A 20,551-nucleotide genomic window follows, 5' to 3' on the forward strand; every position below is an offset into this window, starting at 1 on the left:
CTCAAAGGCATGAGGCATTTCCCTTACACGTTCTGGAGCATGAACACAGTACACATGTAAATCCTGTGGTATCTTCAATGTTTCCTCCTGCTGCAACATTTTCTAAAGTCAGAATGATGTTATTTTACCTTTTATTTATTTTCTTGGCTGAAAATCTTATGGCATCAAAAGTGGACTGCCAGTTTAACAAACACGAACCACTTCCCTGAATCAAAAGCGATGTCTCATTGCTGGGTGTAACTTCTGGCAGTGAGCTGGGCTGTCCTTGCAGGACCAAATCAATAGCTAGCCCCATACAACCCCCCTGGATTGACATTTGGAAGGTGAACAGACTACTCTGGTTTCCCTACCTGGATGCTGCAAGCAACATGAGATTTACATGCTCCCTGTTCTGCTGGTGTCACAGTGTTGCTTTGCAGCAGCTGATGCCTGGAATGCATTTCTAAACTTAGGAACATTTTGCCTATCTGGGCTTATTCCAGGTGTGCCAAGTCACAGAGCTCAGAGGTCATCAGACAAGTTGGAAAACCCTTAGCTTTTTGCTGTAATTTAGTAGTATTTCATATTGCTCTTCTATTCTTTTGGAACTAAGATCTTTGTCTTCAACTGAAAGTCTCAGCAAACCTTACCTGGGTTATTAAGACTGTTCCTTTATCTAATGGACTTTCATCTAGAAAAACATCTTCCTGCAAGCCAGACTACTCACCCACATCCTAATTGTAATGTGGATTCTTGGGAGGATCACGTGTGTGAAATTCATTGGCCTGATTAATGAGTACCCTCACATAGAGCAGAAATGAGACGAAAGATGGACTCACACCAGGAAACAGTACTTACAGTTTTCTAAGTACGTTTTTAAAAATGCACAAGATTAAAACTGAATTGAAAACTTCCAATGTAATCCTAGGGCTCCAAGATTTAATTATAAGTTATTTTCCCTGGTCTCTTATTTGACATGCATGTTACGTGCTCCCTTACCATATGATTACATATTGCCAGTAATCCAGGATTACATGGAATATCTGTCTATTCATAATTTGTGCAGTTAAGGTTCTGTAGGCAAGTTCATGTTTCCCAAATGGGTTTCCTATAAACAAAAAGTTCTCTAAACAGCCCAGCTATAACTCCATCATTTAGGACATTTTCCCTGAGCTACAATCAAATGTTTCGGGGTCTGAGCTGGAATTGCTTTCTCTCTCTGGTATCTGTTTGTAGACAATGAACGTTTCCTCTGGTGTTAAAGACCTTTGCTACAATTTGAGTCCACCAGTTGGTTATAGACTCATCTACTTGAGAAATCACTCCAGCTTGGAAAACCTAAGCTCTAGTCCATGCTTCTGGTCCCCACTTCCTTTTCTCGTCATTGCTTGCCTTGATGACATGCACATAAAGTTTTTGCAGCAAAGAGTATACTACTGTGCACAGCATGGGGTGGGTTATGCAACCCCCCTGGAGAACCAGCAGGAATCCTGGACTCCCGACTCACTGCATATAGAGAGTGACAGCAGGAGAAAAAGAAGAAATAAAACAAGCCTAGTGGTTAATGAGCAAAGATAAGAAAACCACCATCATTTTAAAGAGAGTCATCCACCAGAACTGGATTTTGACAGCTGAATTAAAAAATAAAACTCCTTTAGGAATTACCAACAAAAGCTATTTAATTTATGCAGGTGTGTCACAACATGGGCCTGAGGCACCCTAAGCCATGTCTTCAGAAGCACTATGTCTCAGCTGCCACTGCAAAATAAAGATAAAAACGTGAAGAATTCTGAAGAGCAAACATTCACTTGGTATTCTAAGGGGCAGCAATGAAATTCTCTTCATAAATGAGAAGCAATTCCTGTACCAAAGAGATGAGCTTACATCATACTAAATGTGTGAGAAAGATAATTGCACAAATGAATACTGGAGTATGAGATGTGGAAGAACTGCTGAAATACCTTGCTTAAAATAATGCAAGAAGCCTTTGGCAGAGGTAAGAGTTTAACCCAGGGGTAATTCTGCACTTCATTCTCTCATGGCTGATTACTTTCCTTGAAGAAATTCCCACAGAAATGCTCTGCACTGCCTACATTGTCTAGACAAGTGCAGGATGCAAAGACTTGGTCCCCATGACTCTCTCCACTAGCAATGACTGCAAACTTTCCCACTGATGTGCTGGTTTGCCTAGAGGGTAGGTTATTATTTATAACATTTTATTTCAGTATGTATTCTAGTGGAGAGGTAAGTACATGGCTACAATAACCTCTGCCTACAGAAGTCACTGCATTTAAGTGTCCTAGCTTTTTGCTGGTAAAAACACCAGTCCACAAAGGGAAGATTTGCTTGTTTAGCTGCATTAATAAAAATGTTCTAGAACAGAGTTTGCATAATTTAACAAACTTTCATGCGAAGACTAAATGCATTTTTCTGGGAATGGGAAATTACCCTGGTATTGCTCTGCCAGGTCTTTCAGACCATTTACAATATAACAAATGTTTTTACGGCTTTTTGAAGTTTCACCAGTGATCCAGTTATTCAGAATCAGCTTCATCTGTTTCAGATAGTCTTTTCCTTGACAAGTACTTTGTTTTTTAATTTACTTGCCTTCTTAGGACTCTGGTACTGTATTTAGGTGAATGTGTCCTGAGGCAGACTGACAGCTACAGAGAAGGGAGAACAGATCCCCATTTAAGCCCCAGAAGAGACATGTTACTGGCACCTAGAGCATATCAGACCCTTGTCCACAGATTCTTTTACATAGGTAGCACCGAGGAGGACCAATTTCAGTATATACCTGTCTTCCAGTCTCATAGCTATGACTCCTTGTACATCAGATAGTCTTCACTGGCTGAAGGACTTCTAAAAAGAAGCATGAACATTGTCCAGGTCTGACTCCAGTGCCTGGTAAACTAGAATTTACCTTTCACTTCAAGTATTTTTTCTAAGACATTAATGATGTTCTAAAGTCATAATCCAATACTGCAGTTGCTTGGCTTTGCTGACCAAACTTCGCAGCACACAACATGCTTTGTTCAGGAGTCCTAACTGCAGCTCTGGGTACTGATTACATGGAAATCCTTGGTAAAGCTCCGCTTTATCGGACCTTCAACTAATATTTTATGCTGTTGGTTTAGCAAAATTTTTGAGTTTTCTTTCTTTCCTCCTTGTCTTCCCCTCCTCTGTTGCTTGAAAGTACTCCTGACATCTTTGTTAAGTCCTTTTTCCCCTGTGTCCTCGCAGGTCACAGCAGATGCCACACAAGTATTACTTTTAAATTATTTTAATCCATGTGGATATGTTGTGTAAAGTCTCTTGCTGCTTCCACTTATTAGTCCCTATCTCTCCCCCATGGATTCTGCTGCCCTTGTGCACATGTCATACCAAGTCAGTTCTGTGCTTTGACTTCTTACTGCAATCTGGTGCTGGGGCCTGATTCCTCAGTATCTTACCCTATAGAGCCATATAGCATTTCAACCTGCAAGCCTGTGTTTGTGCATGGCAATGAGCATGTTTTACCTTTGTAACGTGCTGGTCCAAGCGCTCTCAATGTCCCTTGCTGTTACTTTGACTGCACCAGTTGTATTCTTGGGTGTCTACAGTTTTTTTTTTGTATGCACTGAGCTTCTCTGTTACAGCTCGTTTGCATTTTTAAAGTGAGACCATGATACATGTGCAAGCCCATTATTGTCTGTTCCTGAGCATGCCTGAATATGCCTTGGGACTTTTTTCTTTAACTGTAAATTCTTTAAATGAAATTCATTACATGTGCCCCTTTCTTATCAATCAGGATTTCGTACTGCACATCCAGTCTTTGCTTGCCTCCAATGGACCAGGACAGGGATTAGCTCTACTTTTTGCCTTAGGATTCACGTACTGCAGAAGTTAAAACACCCTTAAGGGAAGGTGACATGCTTTTCAGACTGCGGATTTTTTAAAACTGAGGCTCAGACTACCAATGCCCACTGGGTGGCTCCAGACACTGCACCTTGCCCCACCTCCACCTAGTCAGCACTAGTCCAGCTCTGCAGAAGAACGTGTTAGTGCTGGAGATCAGCAAGAGTGACAGGGCAGAGCCCGGGATCACAAACAGATGAGGCACCAGACACGTAAATAATGATGCGGATGAATATTTGCATCACGGTAGTGCCCAGGGGCCCGGTAGAGGGTGCTTGTGCAGGAAGAAACATCAAGGCTTAAATGACACACATTGTCCTTGAGGCACTTAACTGAGCCCCGTGAAGTCGAGAGAGAGAGCATTACACAGGCCACAGAGGTGATGTTGCTCCCTCTGACTGCATGGGGGCCAAATGAGATGGTGGCTCAATGTAGGTGACTTATTTAAGCTCCTAGATCTCAACAGGATGAACCTGGCCCTCTGGGAAAATGGAATATTGAGGACTAGAACTGCACCTGTGTCTTCCCAGGCTCTGTGACCACATGTGTGAGCATGTGTGCATGTACACTGCATGGACAGTGAATTTTATCTACACATACACACACTGGATGTTCTGGTCTCTTTATGTCCAGCACATAAAGAGTTATTTGGCAGGGAAGAGAGAAGTCCTCTGATTTAATTTGGAGAGAGACTAATGATCCTGTAAAGCAATAAAACAAATTCATGCTGTTGCCTAACTCTTTGCCTTCTCTTCCTAAATACTCTCCTGGTTTGTCACGTCTTTAAAGATTGTGCACATATTGGTTACCTTCACACAAACTTGTCTTCCTGTTACAGAATTTCCACAATTTTATTTTTTGTCATCTTCCAGGTGCTATATGAACCAACTGTGTGTAAGGAGCTGTTTCAGCTGTTTCACCTGTATTAACCTGTATTTCAGCTGTGTTAGGGCTGGCATACAAGGAAAGTAAACCAACCAGACAATTTCAACAAAAGTAAGCATAACAAGGAAAAGAATGGACTCTAGTCAGTTTTGTTTTACTCCATGAAACTGTCCCATTTGGATCGTGATTAATATTTAATTCGGACGTAATGAAGTTCAACAGTTTCTCACACTTCATGTTACAACACAGTTCATTGCTACAGGAAACCCCTGTCAGTTCTACTAGGCTCAAAAGAGGTGACAGGATCCTAGATGGCTTTGCATCAGTGGTGATTCAATACATAAGATAATGCATGCCTAAGGAAGAGTTTTCCCCACCTGGCTAACCCCATCACATTAAGAGATGTGCACTTTTTAACTCTGAAGTGTTAAAGCCAAGGAGGCTCAGGAGTTTTTAACCTGATAATATTTCACTACGTCTCATCTAGTATGGCAGCAGAAACCAGCCTTGCACAAAATGTCCATTTTATTGAAAGGCTGCAGTCACTGAAATTACATTTTTCTTGCTGAACCTGACCTAGAGGTATTGCCCCTTTCACAAGAAGGTGAAGCATGCGAGCTGGTATTAACTCATGTAGAAACTGATGGCACTTTACAATTGTTATCTTGCCTAAAATATGCATCCTTGTGTGGTGGTTTTAAGCCCAGCTGGAGATGAAACCCCATGAGAAGAAATTAACTCCACCCTAGCTGAAGCCAGGACACCTTGACAGCCCGCTTCTGTTCTCAGGGAGTCTGTCTCTAAATCTATGGCACACTGACATGGGTGAAGTGTCAAAAGCACTAGAGGAGGAAAATACTTTGCTATGTACAGGCAGAGTTTTGGGATTTCTTTTATATCTGGCTCTCAAATTAGGCAAATGGGTGTCTTTATCAAGATCCGTGTATGGTACACATATTTAAGGAGAGCAGACACAGCCGGTGTGGAGGGAGTCTGTACTCCAATTGAAGAGTCTATCCTCTTCTCTATTCTGTAAGATGCATAGAAATAATTAAGTTATTATGAGGTAGCAATACCTAGGAGTTGTGGAAGAGCCAGAGATTGCTACTATTAAACTCAGAGGACCAGCATTTAAGAAACTGTTAAGGCACTGGCATGGCATTCTACTATTTTGAGTTGAGTTTCAGAGCTGAAGTAGTAAGCTGTGTTATTATTTTTAGTGTCAGCTTGTTGTTTCTTTTTTTTAAGTGTTACATCTGAATATATTATACCATATGAAAAAACTTCAAATCCATTGCCACCCAGCCACCCCTTGCTCATTGCTTTTCTTACATCATCATGCCAGTTCTGAGAAATTCTCTAATCACACTGCAAAACAGGTTCCTTTGAAAACCTGTAATTTCCTGGTTGTTAGGCTTTTTGTCTGGTTTTGTTTTGGTGTCTGTTTTTCTAAGAAATGTATCATATATAATAAATAAACCCCATCAAGAGCACAATGGGAGGTGAATGTTGTGCTCTTTTGGAAACCACTGTTCTGAGGGATTGCTGAAATTGGAATCTTCAGACCTGCAGCACATGAGAGTTGGTGTTGATCAATGTTAGTGGAGAGCTAGACAGAAGGCTTGGGGATGAACAGCTACTCCTGTGCAGAAAGCTTGGTGTTCCCTCACAATGTGAGCAGAATTTGAAGACACTGCATGGCCATGACGAGATATTCTTGCAAGTTCACTCTTACAGAGTTAGCTCACCCAACAGAGCTGCTCAGATGGGAAGCATATGGAGGTGGACTGAAGGCTTGCCTACATCTGGCATTCTATGTAAAAGCCAAAAATGCTGAATAACAATGCTCCTGATAATTTTCTCCATCTGCCATCAATGTGAAGTTGCAAAATAAGACACACTGTTCTCTGCACTAGCATAATTTCAGGAACTGCTCACATCTCTCTGGAGGTTAAGACTGAAGGGAAATGGCTGAGATCTGGCTAGGGAGAGGTTTATGGCATCTCTGGTCCCAGCATACACTGTCTGCTACAGGGGAGGTCTGGGCAGCTGGTTTTGACATCAGATGATCCTTCTCTTGAAGGACTGCAGTTGCACCTGTCTTAAGTTCTCTCTCTCTCTCTATTATGGAAAGACTGTAAGTGACAGTGCAAGATAGACTAAGTTAGATTCAGAGTTCCCAGTCTGAAACATACTAGGTTTTTATCATGGAAAGAAGATGCAGGAAACAAACATTGGCATTAGAAAAAAAATTAAACAATGGATGCCTGAAGGAGAGAAAATGCTAAAGGTGCAGCAGCTGCAACAACCTCAGCTGAACCATGAATCTGTATATGCTGGACTCTTCATGAGAAGAGATTTTATCACACACCTCATCTGGCATCACAGATCTGTTAGGCACTCATAGTCTATTAATAAGATATATTAAGATTTTATTTTCTGCATATCAGTTCAGCTTAGGGAGGGTTTTATTCTCATGGCCTAGGCCTGCTTCTCTAACAGAACTCAAATCTAAGCATTTACCTGTAAGATTCAATTGCAGTAATAGGAGAAGACAATGTTTCTTCCATATTTGAAGAAATTCTACCATATTTTGCATCTGCTTCCACTTAGATTTGGACTTATGTCTAATACTGGTAAGCAGACAGAGACCAAAGACAGTAGAAAAAGAGAGTGCACAGTAAGGCACCTTTTGCTTGGGAGAGGTGGTAAGCTTTTATTCAGCTTACAGTCAGCATCTATTTTGCGTCATGCAAGCTTACAGACAACATCTATTTTGGTCTCTCAGGTTAAGTGTTTTTCTTGGAAGCTGTGCTTCTCCCGCACTTTGTTTCATTATGCATCTTTTAGTTCAGCACTCTGAGATGGGAGTTGCTGGGAGGGAGAGATTTTTTGCATACATTTTCTACCTGCCCACATCTGCAAGATAGCAAGAACCATCAAGGGTGTGCTTGCCCCAGGACAAAGCTCCTGCCCTATGGGCCAAAGCACAGACCTTCCCATCATCAACACTGGAGCTCTCCCTGTGTGCTGGACCACCATGGAAAAGTTTTCTCCTAAAGGTGATACAGCAAAGGCTTATCACCAGCATGCAGAAAGGTGAAGCATTTCACAACCCCAAAGGGCTTTTGCAAGCATAAGGACCTTGGATGTGCTGACAGCTGGGTAGTCCTGAGCACAGAGCAAGGGATCCACTTACTCCTCAGCTTCTTCCTGCACTGCTTCACCTGCAAGAGCTGTCACAGCACCAAAGTGCCACAAGTGGCTCTTGTGTGTACATTTTGGGGATCCAGAATCCACTGGTTTAAAGTGTCTGCCTGGTGCACACGTCCAAAATGGCTAGAAGAATAATTCGTCACTCTTTGGAGTCGTTGGGCACCTCCTCATCCAAGGTGAACAAATGCACTATTGATTACTGGAGGGATATGCCACTTTGCTGAACATTTATTTCACTGGGTTTCTTTAGTCCAGGAACGACAGTAAGTCCCCTGGTACTTCATGCAAGTATTCATCATCAAGCAGGGGGATATAGTGTATTTCTTGTTTCCATGCTACCCAAAAGCTTCAGAGCAACAAAACCCCTTCATCCTTTGCAGTAAACACAGGCCACCAGCTATGAACTATAATTTAATCTAATATAACAAAAGAATTTTGGGGGCATTTGAAATGCTGTGAAGGAATAGCAGGCTTTGGGTGGGCTGCTCTGTTTTGTGGATATTACCTGTATAATATCCAGATGTCAAATCCCAACTTTCCATTCACTTTCCACTGCTGCAAAACACTCAGACCATCATGTGATAAAAAACCCCAGACAATGGGAGGCATGCAACACATTGAAGCATTTGTTTCACCTACTACACACTATCACAAGTATGTCTGTGGAAGTTACTGGAAATCTCTATCAATGCTATCCCAAATAATGTGTTTCAGGTCTGTGATTTGGAGAATAAGTTTAAGGGAAGAGAAATGCTTTTAATTAATTTTTGACTCCTTTACTATAATTTGCTCAAATCTAAGGTAGCTGCAAAAAACGGGATCACTTTTGTACCTTGTAACAATGGGAAAGATAACTCAGAAATATCTGCCTTCCTCTACCACTGACCCAGGATCTTTATAAGAAAAAAACTAAATAACTTTAAAGTTTGTGTGAAGAGATATCCATGTCTGGCTTCACCCTGACATTGACACAATGCTGCCACTAGTCTTCCTGCCAGGTTTCAAACATTTAGCAACATTATACCACTAGTGACAGACATCCAGTCCACTAAAGACTCCGTGAATGTTGAATAAGGGGTTCTGTCTTCTTATGTTCCATTAGGTCCGCTGGACCAACCACTTTTTTAAAAGAAATGCAAGAGACAAAGGATTTTTACATGAGGTATCTTGTGTTTTTCTGAAGAGTGAAGTCAGGCAATGAGGAGTGCTGGAAATCCAGGACCAAAATCATTCAGCTATTTTGACTCCTTGATTTTCACTTTGCATTCTTGATTACAAGGGTTCTAAACATATTAAACTGATCCCAGCTGTCAAATCACTGTTCTGCCTGTAATCCACAATTCATATGCCAGCATCTTGTCCTAATCTTGCACTGCTTGTTTTTTTTTAACTTATATGTACATTGTGTACTTCTGTGCCCTCCTGATGTTAACTAGCAGCATTATAATAGCATTAAATTATTTGCATTTCATTATTTGTTCTGTTTTATTCCTCTTTTTTTGATGCTGGTATATTTTCCACTGCTTAACATGAAGTGCACAAAAATGCTGAGTAATGTAGACATTCCTCTTCAAAATGCCTTTGCAGATGAGGAGGCTCATTAAATCATTTCACTTACTCATGTCTAAGCTGAGTCATGCACATATCCTTGCAAGCTACAAGTTGAAGTATATGATTTCCTGTATCATGATAAAATAACACAGAAGTCTAATAAATAAGAAGCAGTCTGTACTGTTATACATTTTTACTGCCTTAGTTGAAATTAAACACCTCCCACACAAAGGAGAACTGGTTACACTATCTTAAGAATAAGCATTAGAACCATGTTTACATCTTGCAAAATGTATTATTTTAGTGAGAAAGTCACTTAAGACTGATCTAGAGTGAGCAATACCCAACCAAAGAATTTGTGTGATGTGAAAGGCCTTAAAGACCATCCACAAACCCAGGGCTAGCCTTACTGTTTCTCCAAAAGGCATTGGTCTTTTCTGGACAGCACACATCCTCATGAGCCCACCAGCTACATGAGCCCACCTTCATGAGGCTACATCCTCATTTAGGAATGCTAGTCTGGCCTCAAACACTCTCAGTTTTCTCTTCTAAGGACCACAGGTCACTGAGATTCTCAGACCTACTGGTACAGCTGGCCTGCAAATAATGACAGATACTCCTCTTGCCCCACAGCAGTTCATGGAGTAAAAGCAGGGGTATGAGAAAGGAGCTCTTTTGAGTGCTTCAGTGTGTGTAGAAGAAATGGTGCTTTCTGTCATGATGACGAGATGCTCTGCTGTCAGAGAAAAGGGATGAACTCCCATTCTTAAAGCAGGGTCATGGATACTGGCTGCCAGCAGGTGCTGGACATTGTTCCTCACAAGTAAGCTTCACCCTGATCCGAGAGGAAATGCAAAGGATATATTTTTAATAATATATTATGTATTTTTGTATTTTTTTCCAGTATGCATGTCCCAATACTTTTTCTCAGACATGTTGATTCTGCAGCTGCTCTGTGCTTGCACATATGATGCAGTGTGACACTAATGAATATGCAAGCTGCATGGCACAGTGGTTTCACAGTCCTGTGGAATCAGCCTTTGGGCTGGTCTTGAAGTAATTTTCTATCCTCCTCATGAACCAGCTTAGTCTGTCCTCTGTCACCTTTGTTGACAGGGTTTGGGTTTTTTTACAGGGCTCCCCCTGATAGTGCAGAAGGGACCTCCAAAGGGCTATTGATTCCCTGCAAACATGAACAGATGAACAGTGCCCCTGTAATCCATCCCCTTGATTCTCTCCTGGGAATGTGGAGGGAAAAAGTTGTACACAGACAGCAAGAAAAATACTTTCAGGATGAATCCATTCTACTTCATTCCTCAGGATAATGTGCTTGACATCCTTCTACAGCCATTTACCTTCTTAGCCTATTTTGATGGGCTCTGGATATGCCATGGTGTCATGGATGTAAGAGTAATTAGATTAATGACCTCAGCCTCTGCTGTCTAATCTCTACAGTTCAGATGTAATATTTTCTCATTTAAATGAAATTACTTTTCTACTGGCTTTGGAATTCCCTTAGGGAAGTTAAGTTTGTTAGGTGACATCACACAAATGTCACCTCAACTCAGGAGAAACCTGTCATTTGACAGATAAGTAATCATAGAAGAAGAGAGTTCTTTTACTTTCAAATATTCAAATTTTTGATTTCATGTCTGCAGTTAAGGAAGCAAAAAAGCAAGCCATAGGAGCCAAGGTTTTACACTGTCCTTCATCCTACACTTTGAACTAGTTAAACAAAGAGGTTTCACTGCCTTCAGTGGTGGAACTCAGCTGAAATTAGCCACTCTGACATGTTTTGCTGGATGTGGTCAGGGCTCTTAGCATCTTTCAGCACTAGATGAAATATGCATTACAGTACATATTTCTGAAGCACAGTCCATGTATTCTTTCCATATATAGTATTAATTTATGAAGTAAAATATCAGATATCATATGAAATCTAAAAAGTTTTCTTGCCTTCTGTTACCACAAACATAAAAGAACAATACACATTGTCAGACCAGTTTCATTTAACATGAATCACAGGACAAGGACCAGTAGCACGAGGTAACTCTTACATTCATGCTGATCAATATCTTCCACATAGCAGTTATTTAGCATTATCCAGGCTTAGGGTTGGTCTGCTTGTCTATATCCCCAGAGAAACACTCTCATTGACTTCTCCAAGAAATTTCACAAGTAGCCTGCCATAAGGCAAATTGAGTTCCCCAGATAGGAATACCTCAACCCTTGGACTGCTGGGTTCCCCTTTCTCTGTTGTAGCCTCAGCTGACATATTTGTAAAAGTTGTGCTGCCAAATTTCACCAGCTTTTGCTAGCTGAAAAAACTCTAAATTAACATAACCTAAATGGAAGAAGCAGCTCTGGAATTTGCCCTATGAGGATTAAAATCACTTTCCTTATGAGCCTTTTATTCCTTTAGAGCCCTTAGTTTGTAATGAAATAAGGAAAAAAAAAACAACAAAAAAGAGGACAAATGTCAACTCAGACTACAATGGGAAACTGATAAAAGGAAATCACTCTAACACCCAAACCTTGCCTTCTGACAGCAGTAAGTATTTGATCTGCTGGTGGCATCTGCTGGTGCATTTCAAAAAGTCATTTGCACCAGCGAAGTGAGTGCAAAAGGATGCTCTCCCTCTTTGAACTCATTTTGGCTGTAGGAGGTGTAAAGGAATGGAGAATCTCTTGGGTGTTGATCAAGTCATACACATGCACCTGAAGGGGGAACTTGGCCCTCTGTTTAGCTACCTCACGAAAGAAATCCATAAAAGTCCATTAAACACAAAGATAACACACAGACTCTATCTTGAACAACATGGACATCCAGGAGACAAATGTTGGGTGTATTTGGCTGTATGTGTGACTGCCTTTTACAGTCTTGCCTGGACAGCTGCCACAGCTGCTGCCAGAGATGGGGACCTGGGCAAGGAAAATCTCCTGCCTTCATGGGAGTGACTGTTCTTAGGCAAAGCTAAAGGAAGCTGTCCCTACCTGTGTATGTTTTCTTCCAGCTTTTTCACCTTCAGCTCATCCTCTTCTGACTGCTTCCTTCTGGCTTCTTCCTCTTCTGCAGAGCCAGCAGGAATTCCCTGTAGCAGCCATTTTTCCCGAAGAGCTTTTGACTGCAATGTAAAAAAATCCCATATCTTAGGTATAGACTGAACAAAAACTATCTGAAGATTGAGAAGAAGCTGTCTTTGCTTATGAATATTAGCTTGTCCCCACTGAATTTCTGCTTACTGCTTCAGACAGTTGATAACAGCCAAACAATCAGCTGTTTATTTAGATGTCAGGTCTTTCACATTAAGGAGTGTCAGTTTCACAGTATACAATTTATTTACTATCAGTGCCTTAACATGAAGTTCTTTTTAGTTCCTAATAAAACCAAGAGTTTAAAATTAGCCAATCAGCAAGTCCTGCAAGAACTGAAATTTTTGAACTGAAGTGTGGATTTCTTGTGACTAATAAAGTATAAATAATGTGCTAGAAGGACTAAAGTCATAAACTTTTTAAAGCTTTAAAAACAAAAGATCAGTGTGCTCTAAATGTAATGTTTTTCACGGAGTATAAAATTAGTCTACTATTAAATCAATCAAAGATGTTTTCTATTTATACAACACATGTGTTTCCATATATTTACAGGCAGACAGACAGACACGTATACATAAACATGAGCATGCAAATCATCTCTTCGGCATACAAAAATTAGAACAAATGAACAAAAGTCTTTCAGAAACTGTGGAAGGGTTGCCAGGACACGGCAACTCTGTTGCAAAAAGCATCAATATCCTTCACCCAACAGAATTATTCCTGGGAGTTTTGTTGTGATTTCTGCACTGAAAATGTGGCTACAACCTCACCTGGTTCCTGTTTAACGCAGCTGCAGCTTTTCCAGGCTAGTTCACCAGGGGAGGTGGACTGGTTAGAAGGCATACTTTACACAGCATACATGCCTATGCTCCTTGTCTGGTCTAAATATGACAGAGGAATGCAGCAGATAGGATGAGGAACACCAGGAGCCCAAAGCTAAACAGGACTTTGCCCCTTGGCAAGAAGGAAATTGAGCTGGTGGAAAAAATGGTAATCTAGGGGACTATCCAAACTTTCCCTTTTAATTGATTAGTAAAGGGGAGGCTTGGTTTTGAATTTGCAAAGTGATTGGCAATGCTAGTTCAAGGAACCAGCTCCTCTTCTGCAAAGAGGAGTGAATCAGGAAATCATCAGTTCAAGGGAACTGGATTTCAGAGGCAGTCCAAACATGCTGTATATGTCTTTTGAATGCCATGATTGTTGCTGGAATAGAACCTGACTTGTGCAAACTATGTATAAAGGGAAAACATTTACCACCAACAGCGAGCTTCAAACCTTGCCTAAAATAGAAACATTTTTGACATGACGACTAGGTTTTCTTGCTAGTTTTTGAGTGTGTGTGTGTATATATATAGACATAGTATCTATGCACAAACTATTTTTGTCTCTCCATGACCTATTTGATGTCAGGCAATTAGATTTTAGTAAGGCAGCAGACATAAAGCAATACCAAATGCACACACAAATTGTACTTTATAAATTACTCAAGCTTTCACTGTTTTTAACTGTGCTGTGCATGACAGGATGTCTAGGTGGATTTAAAGTGATTTCTATGTGAATTAGGACTTCTGCATAACAGACAAGGTCTCATGCTCTTGTCCCATGCAGCCATGTCCAACAGCTAAGACCTGCTGATGCTAGTGACATACTTTAACTCAGCTTTGCTCATGGCTTCCAAGCTGTTAGTTGCCGAAACAGTATGAGTGGCTATCTCCAGCCACAATTTCTGCAGTTTGCTACTCCTTGTCCTGGCACTACCATCTATTAGTACCTTCTGCCACATTTCATGTGCTGGTAGTGAATTTTTTGTGTTCAGCTGAGCTGATTACCAGCCAGAATTTTCATCACCTTGTTCAAACTCACCATGCTATAGAAATGTCCCCTCAGCAGAGGACTCTCGGGTCATCACATGTACAAAGAAACAAAGTGAGACAAAGATGGATTTACAGGTCTTGAGAGGCTAAACTTTTAACAGTGTGTCCTTTGGCCTCTAAAGCCTCAATAGCACAGCTCAGTGGGTACCTGCTGGGCTGGATCCAGTGCGAAGCCCAGTGAGGGCTGACTGCTCTCTAGCAAATTGCTGCCTTATCTTTCAAACGTGGACCAGCTGCACAAGGAGCTACGTTGCATGCGTCTTACTCAGCTGTGGTCTTGAATCAGAAATCTTGACTGACACTCAGTTGGAAAAAAACCCCTAAGTTTCTAAAGACCAAATTCTAAAGATGAAGACAGCATTCTCTGCTTTAAACCTGGATCAGATATGGCTCCAGCAAAAATAAATAAATAAATAAATAAATAAAGGCTTTGACAAAGTGCTGCTTGGACAGCACTGGCACTGAAGACATTAAGTTAGCACTAACTCCTCTCCTACTCCAGGAGAACAGATAAAACTGAGGCTTTTCTCAATGTGGTTTTACAGAGAGTCCATGTTGATGCTCACACAGAGAAGCAAGTCCCTAGAGTACAACTGCTGTACACTAAAAGTAAGATATTTTGTACAGATTTTGTTTTGGTCTTTGTTTATATGAAACACTTAAGCTACAAAATCACATGATTTCTTTCCTCTAAAGCCTTTTTTTTTTTTTTTAGTGTATTAATACCATGAATTTGAAACTGGAAAGCATCAATGGGCTTTTAAAAAGACATATTTAGAGACAAAAATGCTATGATCTACTAAAAATCTTCCCTCTTGGGTGAAATGTCAGCATATTTTATCTGAAACAGGAAAACTGAAAGCTTTGATGTTTCTGGCTCTCCTTTTTAAGATGAGAATTAAGACATTTGTTAAATACTATGCTGAGGAATTCAGACAAGAGGACCGAGAAATGGAAACATTTATAAATGTATTTCTTAAACTGCATAGAGTCTATTTGCCAAGCTGCTGAGGCTGTGTGTATTTATGCACTGACTGCAGATACAACAGGCTAACAGGCAGGCATACACCAGGGGATGCTGGTCACAACCTTGCTGTGCAGGAAGCATTTTCTTCCCGGCCACATAACTGCTGAAGGAGAGAAGCAGTGGGTAGGGATGGAAGAACCTCTCACCTGCTTTGAGCAAACATTTCCCAAGGAGGCATTTTCATCACAAACACGTAGGGAGGGCCTTGGCACATATAATGAAACCAAGGGTGGGTAGTGAGGCGATGGCAGAGCTGTGCTGGGTACTCAGGCACAGCTCCTGGGTATAAGACAGCCCACATCAAAGCAACCCAGACAGATGCAAACCAGAGCCAGATGCAGACTGGAAACAAAAGAGAGTTTGCTACCATCTGTCCTCCATAGCTATGAAATTTGGATTATGCTTCTTAAAAAAATCTTGCAAAATCTTACCCCAGGAAGAATAGGAGGTGCTTCCCAAGTGTGCTAAACTAAGGTTTGCATGAGGATGGAGCCCAGAAATACGTACCTATATGAGCTACTCCTGTTCAACAATATTGTGCATTTGCTTAACAGCCCATGATTAAAACAGCCACAAGACAGTATTTCAGCACTGTTTCTCCTTCATTGTCTGCTATGAGCTTTAACTCTTCTCTGCATAGTGCAACATGCAACAGAGAAGTAGTGCAACAATCATGCACTACAGTTGTGCTGTATCATTGTTATTGTTGTCCAAATGATAAAGAGCTCTGAGAGTGGCAACATACACTACTGCAAAAATACAGGTATTTGTACTGCTCATTGCCATACTGGAATATGTGAATATTGTGACTACTGCAAATACAGTGAATATGCTGTACTTTTAGAAAGAACCCCTTCACTGAGAGAGCAGCAGCTATGCTATGTACTGTCTGGTATAAGTAATCCTTCATTTACTGCAAGAGAACCATTTCTTCAGGGCTAAATCCTTCAGCAGAAATTAGATCATATCATTAAAAAGGCTTTCTGTTACTGAAGTGGAAAGGGCACTGAGCTTGAGATCCTCTAAGTTGTCAGTGCTCTCAGGTGGTTTGTTTCTCTGCACAGAACTGAGAATTGGGATTGTAGAAATAATTTGCAGCTTCACTTCATTTAGTTTGTTCAAGCACAGGAAAACCAACTGAATTTGCATCAGTTTTGCATCATGCGAAAACTGAAAAAAAACCGGTCACAGTTATGTGCACAGACCATAGGGAGGACATAAATAAGTGAAAACTGTTGGACAGGACAGAAAGAAATTGTGCCAAATGTCTGAATGCAGCAGACACAGTGATGGTAGATAAAAGTGGTGCATTGCAATCTTACATGCTAACATTTATTACATGCTTACATTTATTCCACTTGCATGCTTCAGGACAGTGAAGCCGGAGGGCTTTAAGCTGTTTACATTTAGTGCTAGCAAGGAAATAATGCATAGCTTCTCAAATGCACACAGTAGAATTAATACTGTATAAGCAAAGAAAACCTTTGCTGTTAGTGCTGCATTTTGCTTTAATGTTGCATCAAAAGTTTAAGTATCAGAGGACATTTTATTACAGCAAGTAAACCTTTTAGCATCCTTTTCATAAATCATTATGCTTACTCCATGCCACCTCTTCACTCCCTGTTTTGTGAGTTGATTAGTTCTAACCATCAGTCTTGCCAATTTTGAAACAACTTCCATAACCTTTTTTCATAAGAATAATAATTTGCAGTCCTATATATAGTGTGATAGTGTCTTAAACTAAGGCCCAGATGCATCTGTCAGACTTGTCATGACTTTTTTTGACAAGAGAAAAGGCTCAGTCCTTGCTGTGCTGCTACCTTTTGAGGTAGTCCCTTAAATAAGATTTTTTGTGTGTTTTTTGAACTTGCATATGTTTAGGGGCAATTAGTACTATCTCTCCTTAAAAGCAAAGCTTACTGAAGTGCAGTGCTCCTCTGTCTCCTGAGTTCAAGGGAGATGATAATCCTGAGAAGAAACAAAGGTCAAAAGTTGACCCAAGACAGCCTCCTCCAGTAAATGTGCCTGCTCTTGTGAAACACTTCTGGACTATTCCGGGTAATTATGGTCTTCTGTGCCCTAGAAAACAGCCACTAATGATCCCTAGTGTAATTCCACTGAAATCAAAGTCACTTTTATTGAAATCTTTGCTAAATTGAAGTTTTGCCAAAAGTCTTAGCATTTTGCAGGTTGAAGACCATGAGGCATTAACATTTTAGAGCTGAAGCTATTAATATGAAATTATTTTCTCCCTCTATCCACTCAGCATTTGTGCCATGGAAAAACATGAACACAAAAGGTTCAAATCTACATATAACCAGCCCATGTCTACTGAGTGCAATGAACATTTTTTGCACGTCACATCTGTGAGTCAGATGTGACCCCCAAACTCTCCCATTGGGATGCTAGAGTAACTGTCTGCATTTCAGATTTGTTCTCTGCATTGCAAAAAGTTACCTTGGGACAAAAAGGGTGAGGTTTTTAGGCAGATCTAGGCTCTGGATGCTGCATTGAGTCTGACTTTGCTGTTTGGCAGCTACCTGCAGCCCCCGTGCCACTCAGTGGATCAGTACAAGAGGGAAAGCCTCCCAGAGCAGCAAAGCCTGTTCTGTTTGTGCATGCTCCCAGGCATCTGCCTAGGTTGTTAAAACTGAGTTTGTAAGGGACACAAGTGCAAGAATGACTGCTGTCAAAAATGCTCTGAGATTCCTCTTTTGTCCTGTCTACTCTTCTTCCTCTCCAAACTCAGCATTTCTTGCTGTTGTACTCTTGTGCCACTTGAGCACCCACCTGGCTCTAACCCAGCTAGTGCAGGCCACCCAGCACGTCTGGGTCTGGCTTGCTGATGCACAACACTGTTGCAAGCGTTAGCAAAGAGGTCACTGGGACATGAGGGACTGAGATTCTAGAAAGACTTGTTCCTTTGCCAGCAGGCCTTCTCTTGCCTTTCAAAAAAAAAGGAAAGAAAATATTATTCACGTGGCTGTAGTGTGAGTAGGCATGTTAATGTTAGATGCCCTTAACCATTTGTGCGTAAACATGCAAATGCAGAGCGGGGCTATAGACACAAACTGTATGACAGGTAAGTCCATCTGGAAATAAGCAGCCTCCTGGAATGTGTTCCTGAGTGATGTTGCAGTATTTAATTTTCCATTAGGCAAATGAAACAGTCTGCCTCTGCTCAGACTGATGCAGAGTTTTCCTATGTGGGTTTTCACTGTGAGAGAATCCTCTTGCAGAACAAAGGAGAGGTGTGGTCCTCAGCAAACACAAGAGATTCTGCACTGCTGCAGGATGGATGTGGCCTTGTATGGTATGACTCTCCCTGGAAGGGACAACCAGCCATTTCCAGCTTGCTGTATTATCTGGTTTTATATACTAGCAAAACCTTTTGTTGCCTTTCCAGTTATTGAAGACACTTGTTTTAGCCCAAGGAGCATGTCTGCATGATAGATGGATATGATTCAAACATTGCCCAGATTAGGGAATTAAGCTAAGCTGAAAAACTTGCAGCTTTACTGTAGTCTTTACTTGAATCACATTGTCATCGTTTTCACATGTATGATGCCAGAAAAAAAAAACCCCGAAAAGTATCCTAGCTGGTAAAATTTAGCCAGCTCAAGAGCAAACAGCATGTTTATAAAGAAGATTAAACTTTATCCTGTAGAGTTGACAGTTTGTTGTTGTTATTCTTTATTCAGGAAATGAACGAAACATTTCTTAGAAATATCTTAAGGAAGTGATGTCTTAAAAATTTTTTTAAGGAGGTTACATTTAATCCAAGAGTTGCAAAGGTTGTACAATAGTCAGTTAATGTGTATTCATCACACAGAATATTAAAACACATTGACTTAACTTTTTCCATCATTTTTAGACCTGCCCACTGTAATTGACAACCTTTTGTGACCAGATATTGGAGACTGATGACATAACCTCTTCCTAAGTTTCTTCTCAGCCACACAGGTATGGGTAATTTGCCTGAGCTTCTCCTTTTCATAAAATCCTTACTGTATTGGACCACTGAGGCCAGGCAGTTGGATCACCAAAGGAACTGCTGCTCTGCCTGTCCCCAAAAAACATGTCTCCTTTTTCCCTACAGCTCCTGAGTAACAGAATTTTACTACAGCACCAGTGAGCCACTAGGCTGTGGGTATAAGGGGGGGTACACGTGAGGAGATTAGAAAATAAATAATAAAAGATGCAAGTAAATAAGGAAATAAAAATAAACAGTGGACACTATTATAAGCCCTGCCTGAAATCACGGCAGCCAAAGACTTTGCAGAGATTATCTTTCCGCCTTGTTTGCTTGCTGTAGCAGGTCCATTTGACTGCCCTTAAGCTATTCTGAATATTTACACAGCCATTGCTTTTTCTCAAAGCACACATTCAGGGCAGCAACAGAGAAGACAGGAGCATGTAGCACAGTGCCACATGACTGCAGAAACAGGTGAAGGAAGACTGAGATAGATGATTTGTGCTCACTTTGGGAAGGGCTGCATCTCAGCTGGGTCCTGCACAACACGGTATATTTCAGTGTGAGCCACGTGCAACTGGAGCTGCAGATGCAAGGAGAAGGCATGTCTGTGGCAAGGGACCTGAGGGATGGGTATGATGATAGCTGTAGATGGCTTCTTCAGGAAGGTCTCAGGCTTTGACTGTTTGAAAACCTCACAGGAACAGAAATTGCAGCTGTACAGACAGAGGTCCAGTCAGGAATGATTTTTGGGAGAAAAAGCAACAATTGGTTTATGTTGTCTGAGAAAGCTTCCCATTCATTAGCAACATCACCAGTGTAAACTTTCTGAGTACACAATGTTCAGGTCCCATTTATTTAACTTTGTAAATCAAGTAGACAGTTGTTTCCAGTCAAAGATGAAGATAAATTAAAACCTAAGCTCTTTTAGCTTCAAGGAAACCCACCACAGAAAAAGACATTGTCAAGATTCTACAAGAGCAGATCTAAAGTTTGCATCTCTCTTGAGTATCTCTCTCATTCAGATCATTCATCAGCTACAGAGCACTGGCCTGT

General features: G+C 40.9%; 1 protein-coding gene across 1 annotated transcript in view; it reads right to left on the reverse strand.

The window, feature by feature from the left end:
• The window catches only part of LOC134431793 (PALM2-AKAP2 fusion protein-like), a 262,074-nt gene that overhangs the window by 187,624 nt on the left and 53,899 nt on the right, over positions 1-20,551 (reverse strand). Inside the window, 1 exon segment of the mRNA XM_063179982.1 lies at positions 12,523-12,653. Within this exon segment, the coding sequence (XP_063036052.1) occupies positions 12,523-12,653 (131 nt within the window).

The sequence above is a fragment of the Melospiza melodia genome, chromosome Z, assembly GCF_035770615.1.
Source record: "Melospiza melodia melodia isolate bMelMel2 chromosome Z, bMelMel2.pri, whole genome shotgun sequence".
NCBI classification, from domain to species: Eukaryota; Metazoa; Chordata; class Aves; order Passeriformes; family Passerellidae; genus Melospiza; species Melospiza melodia.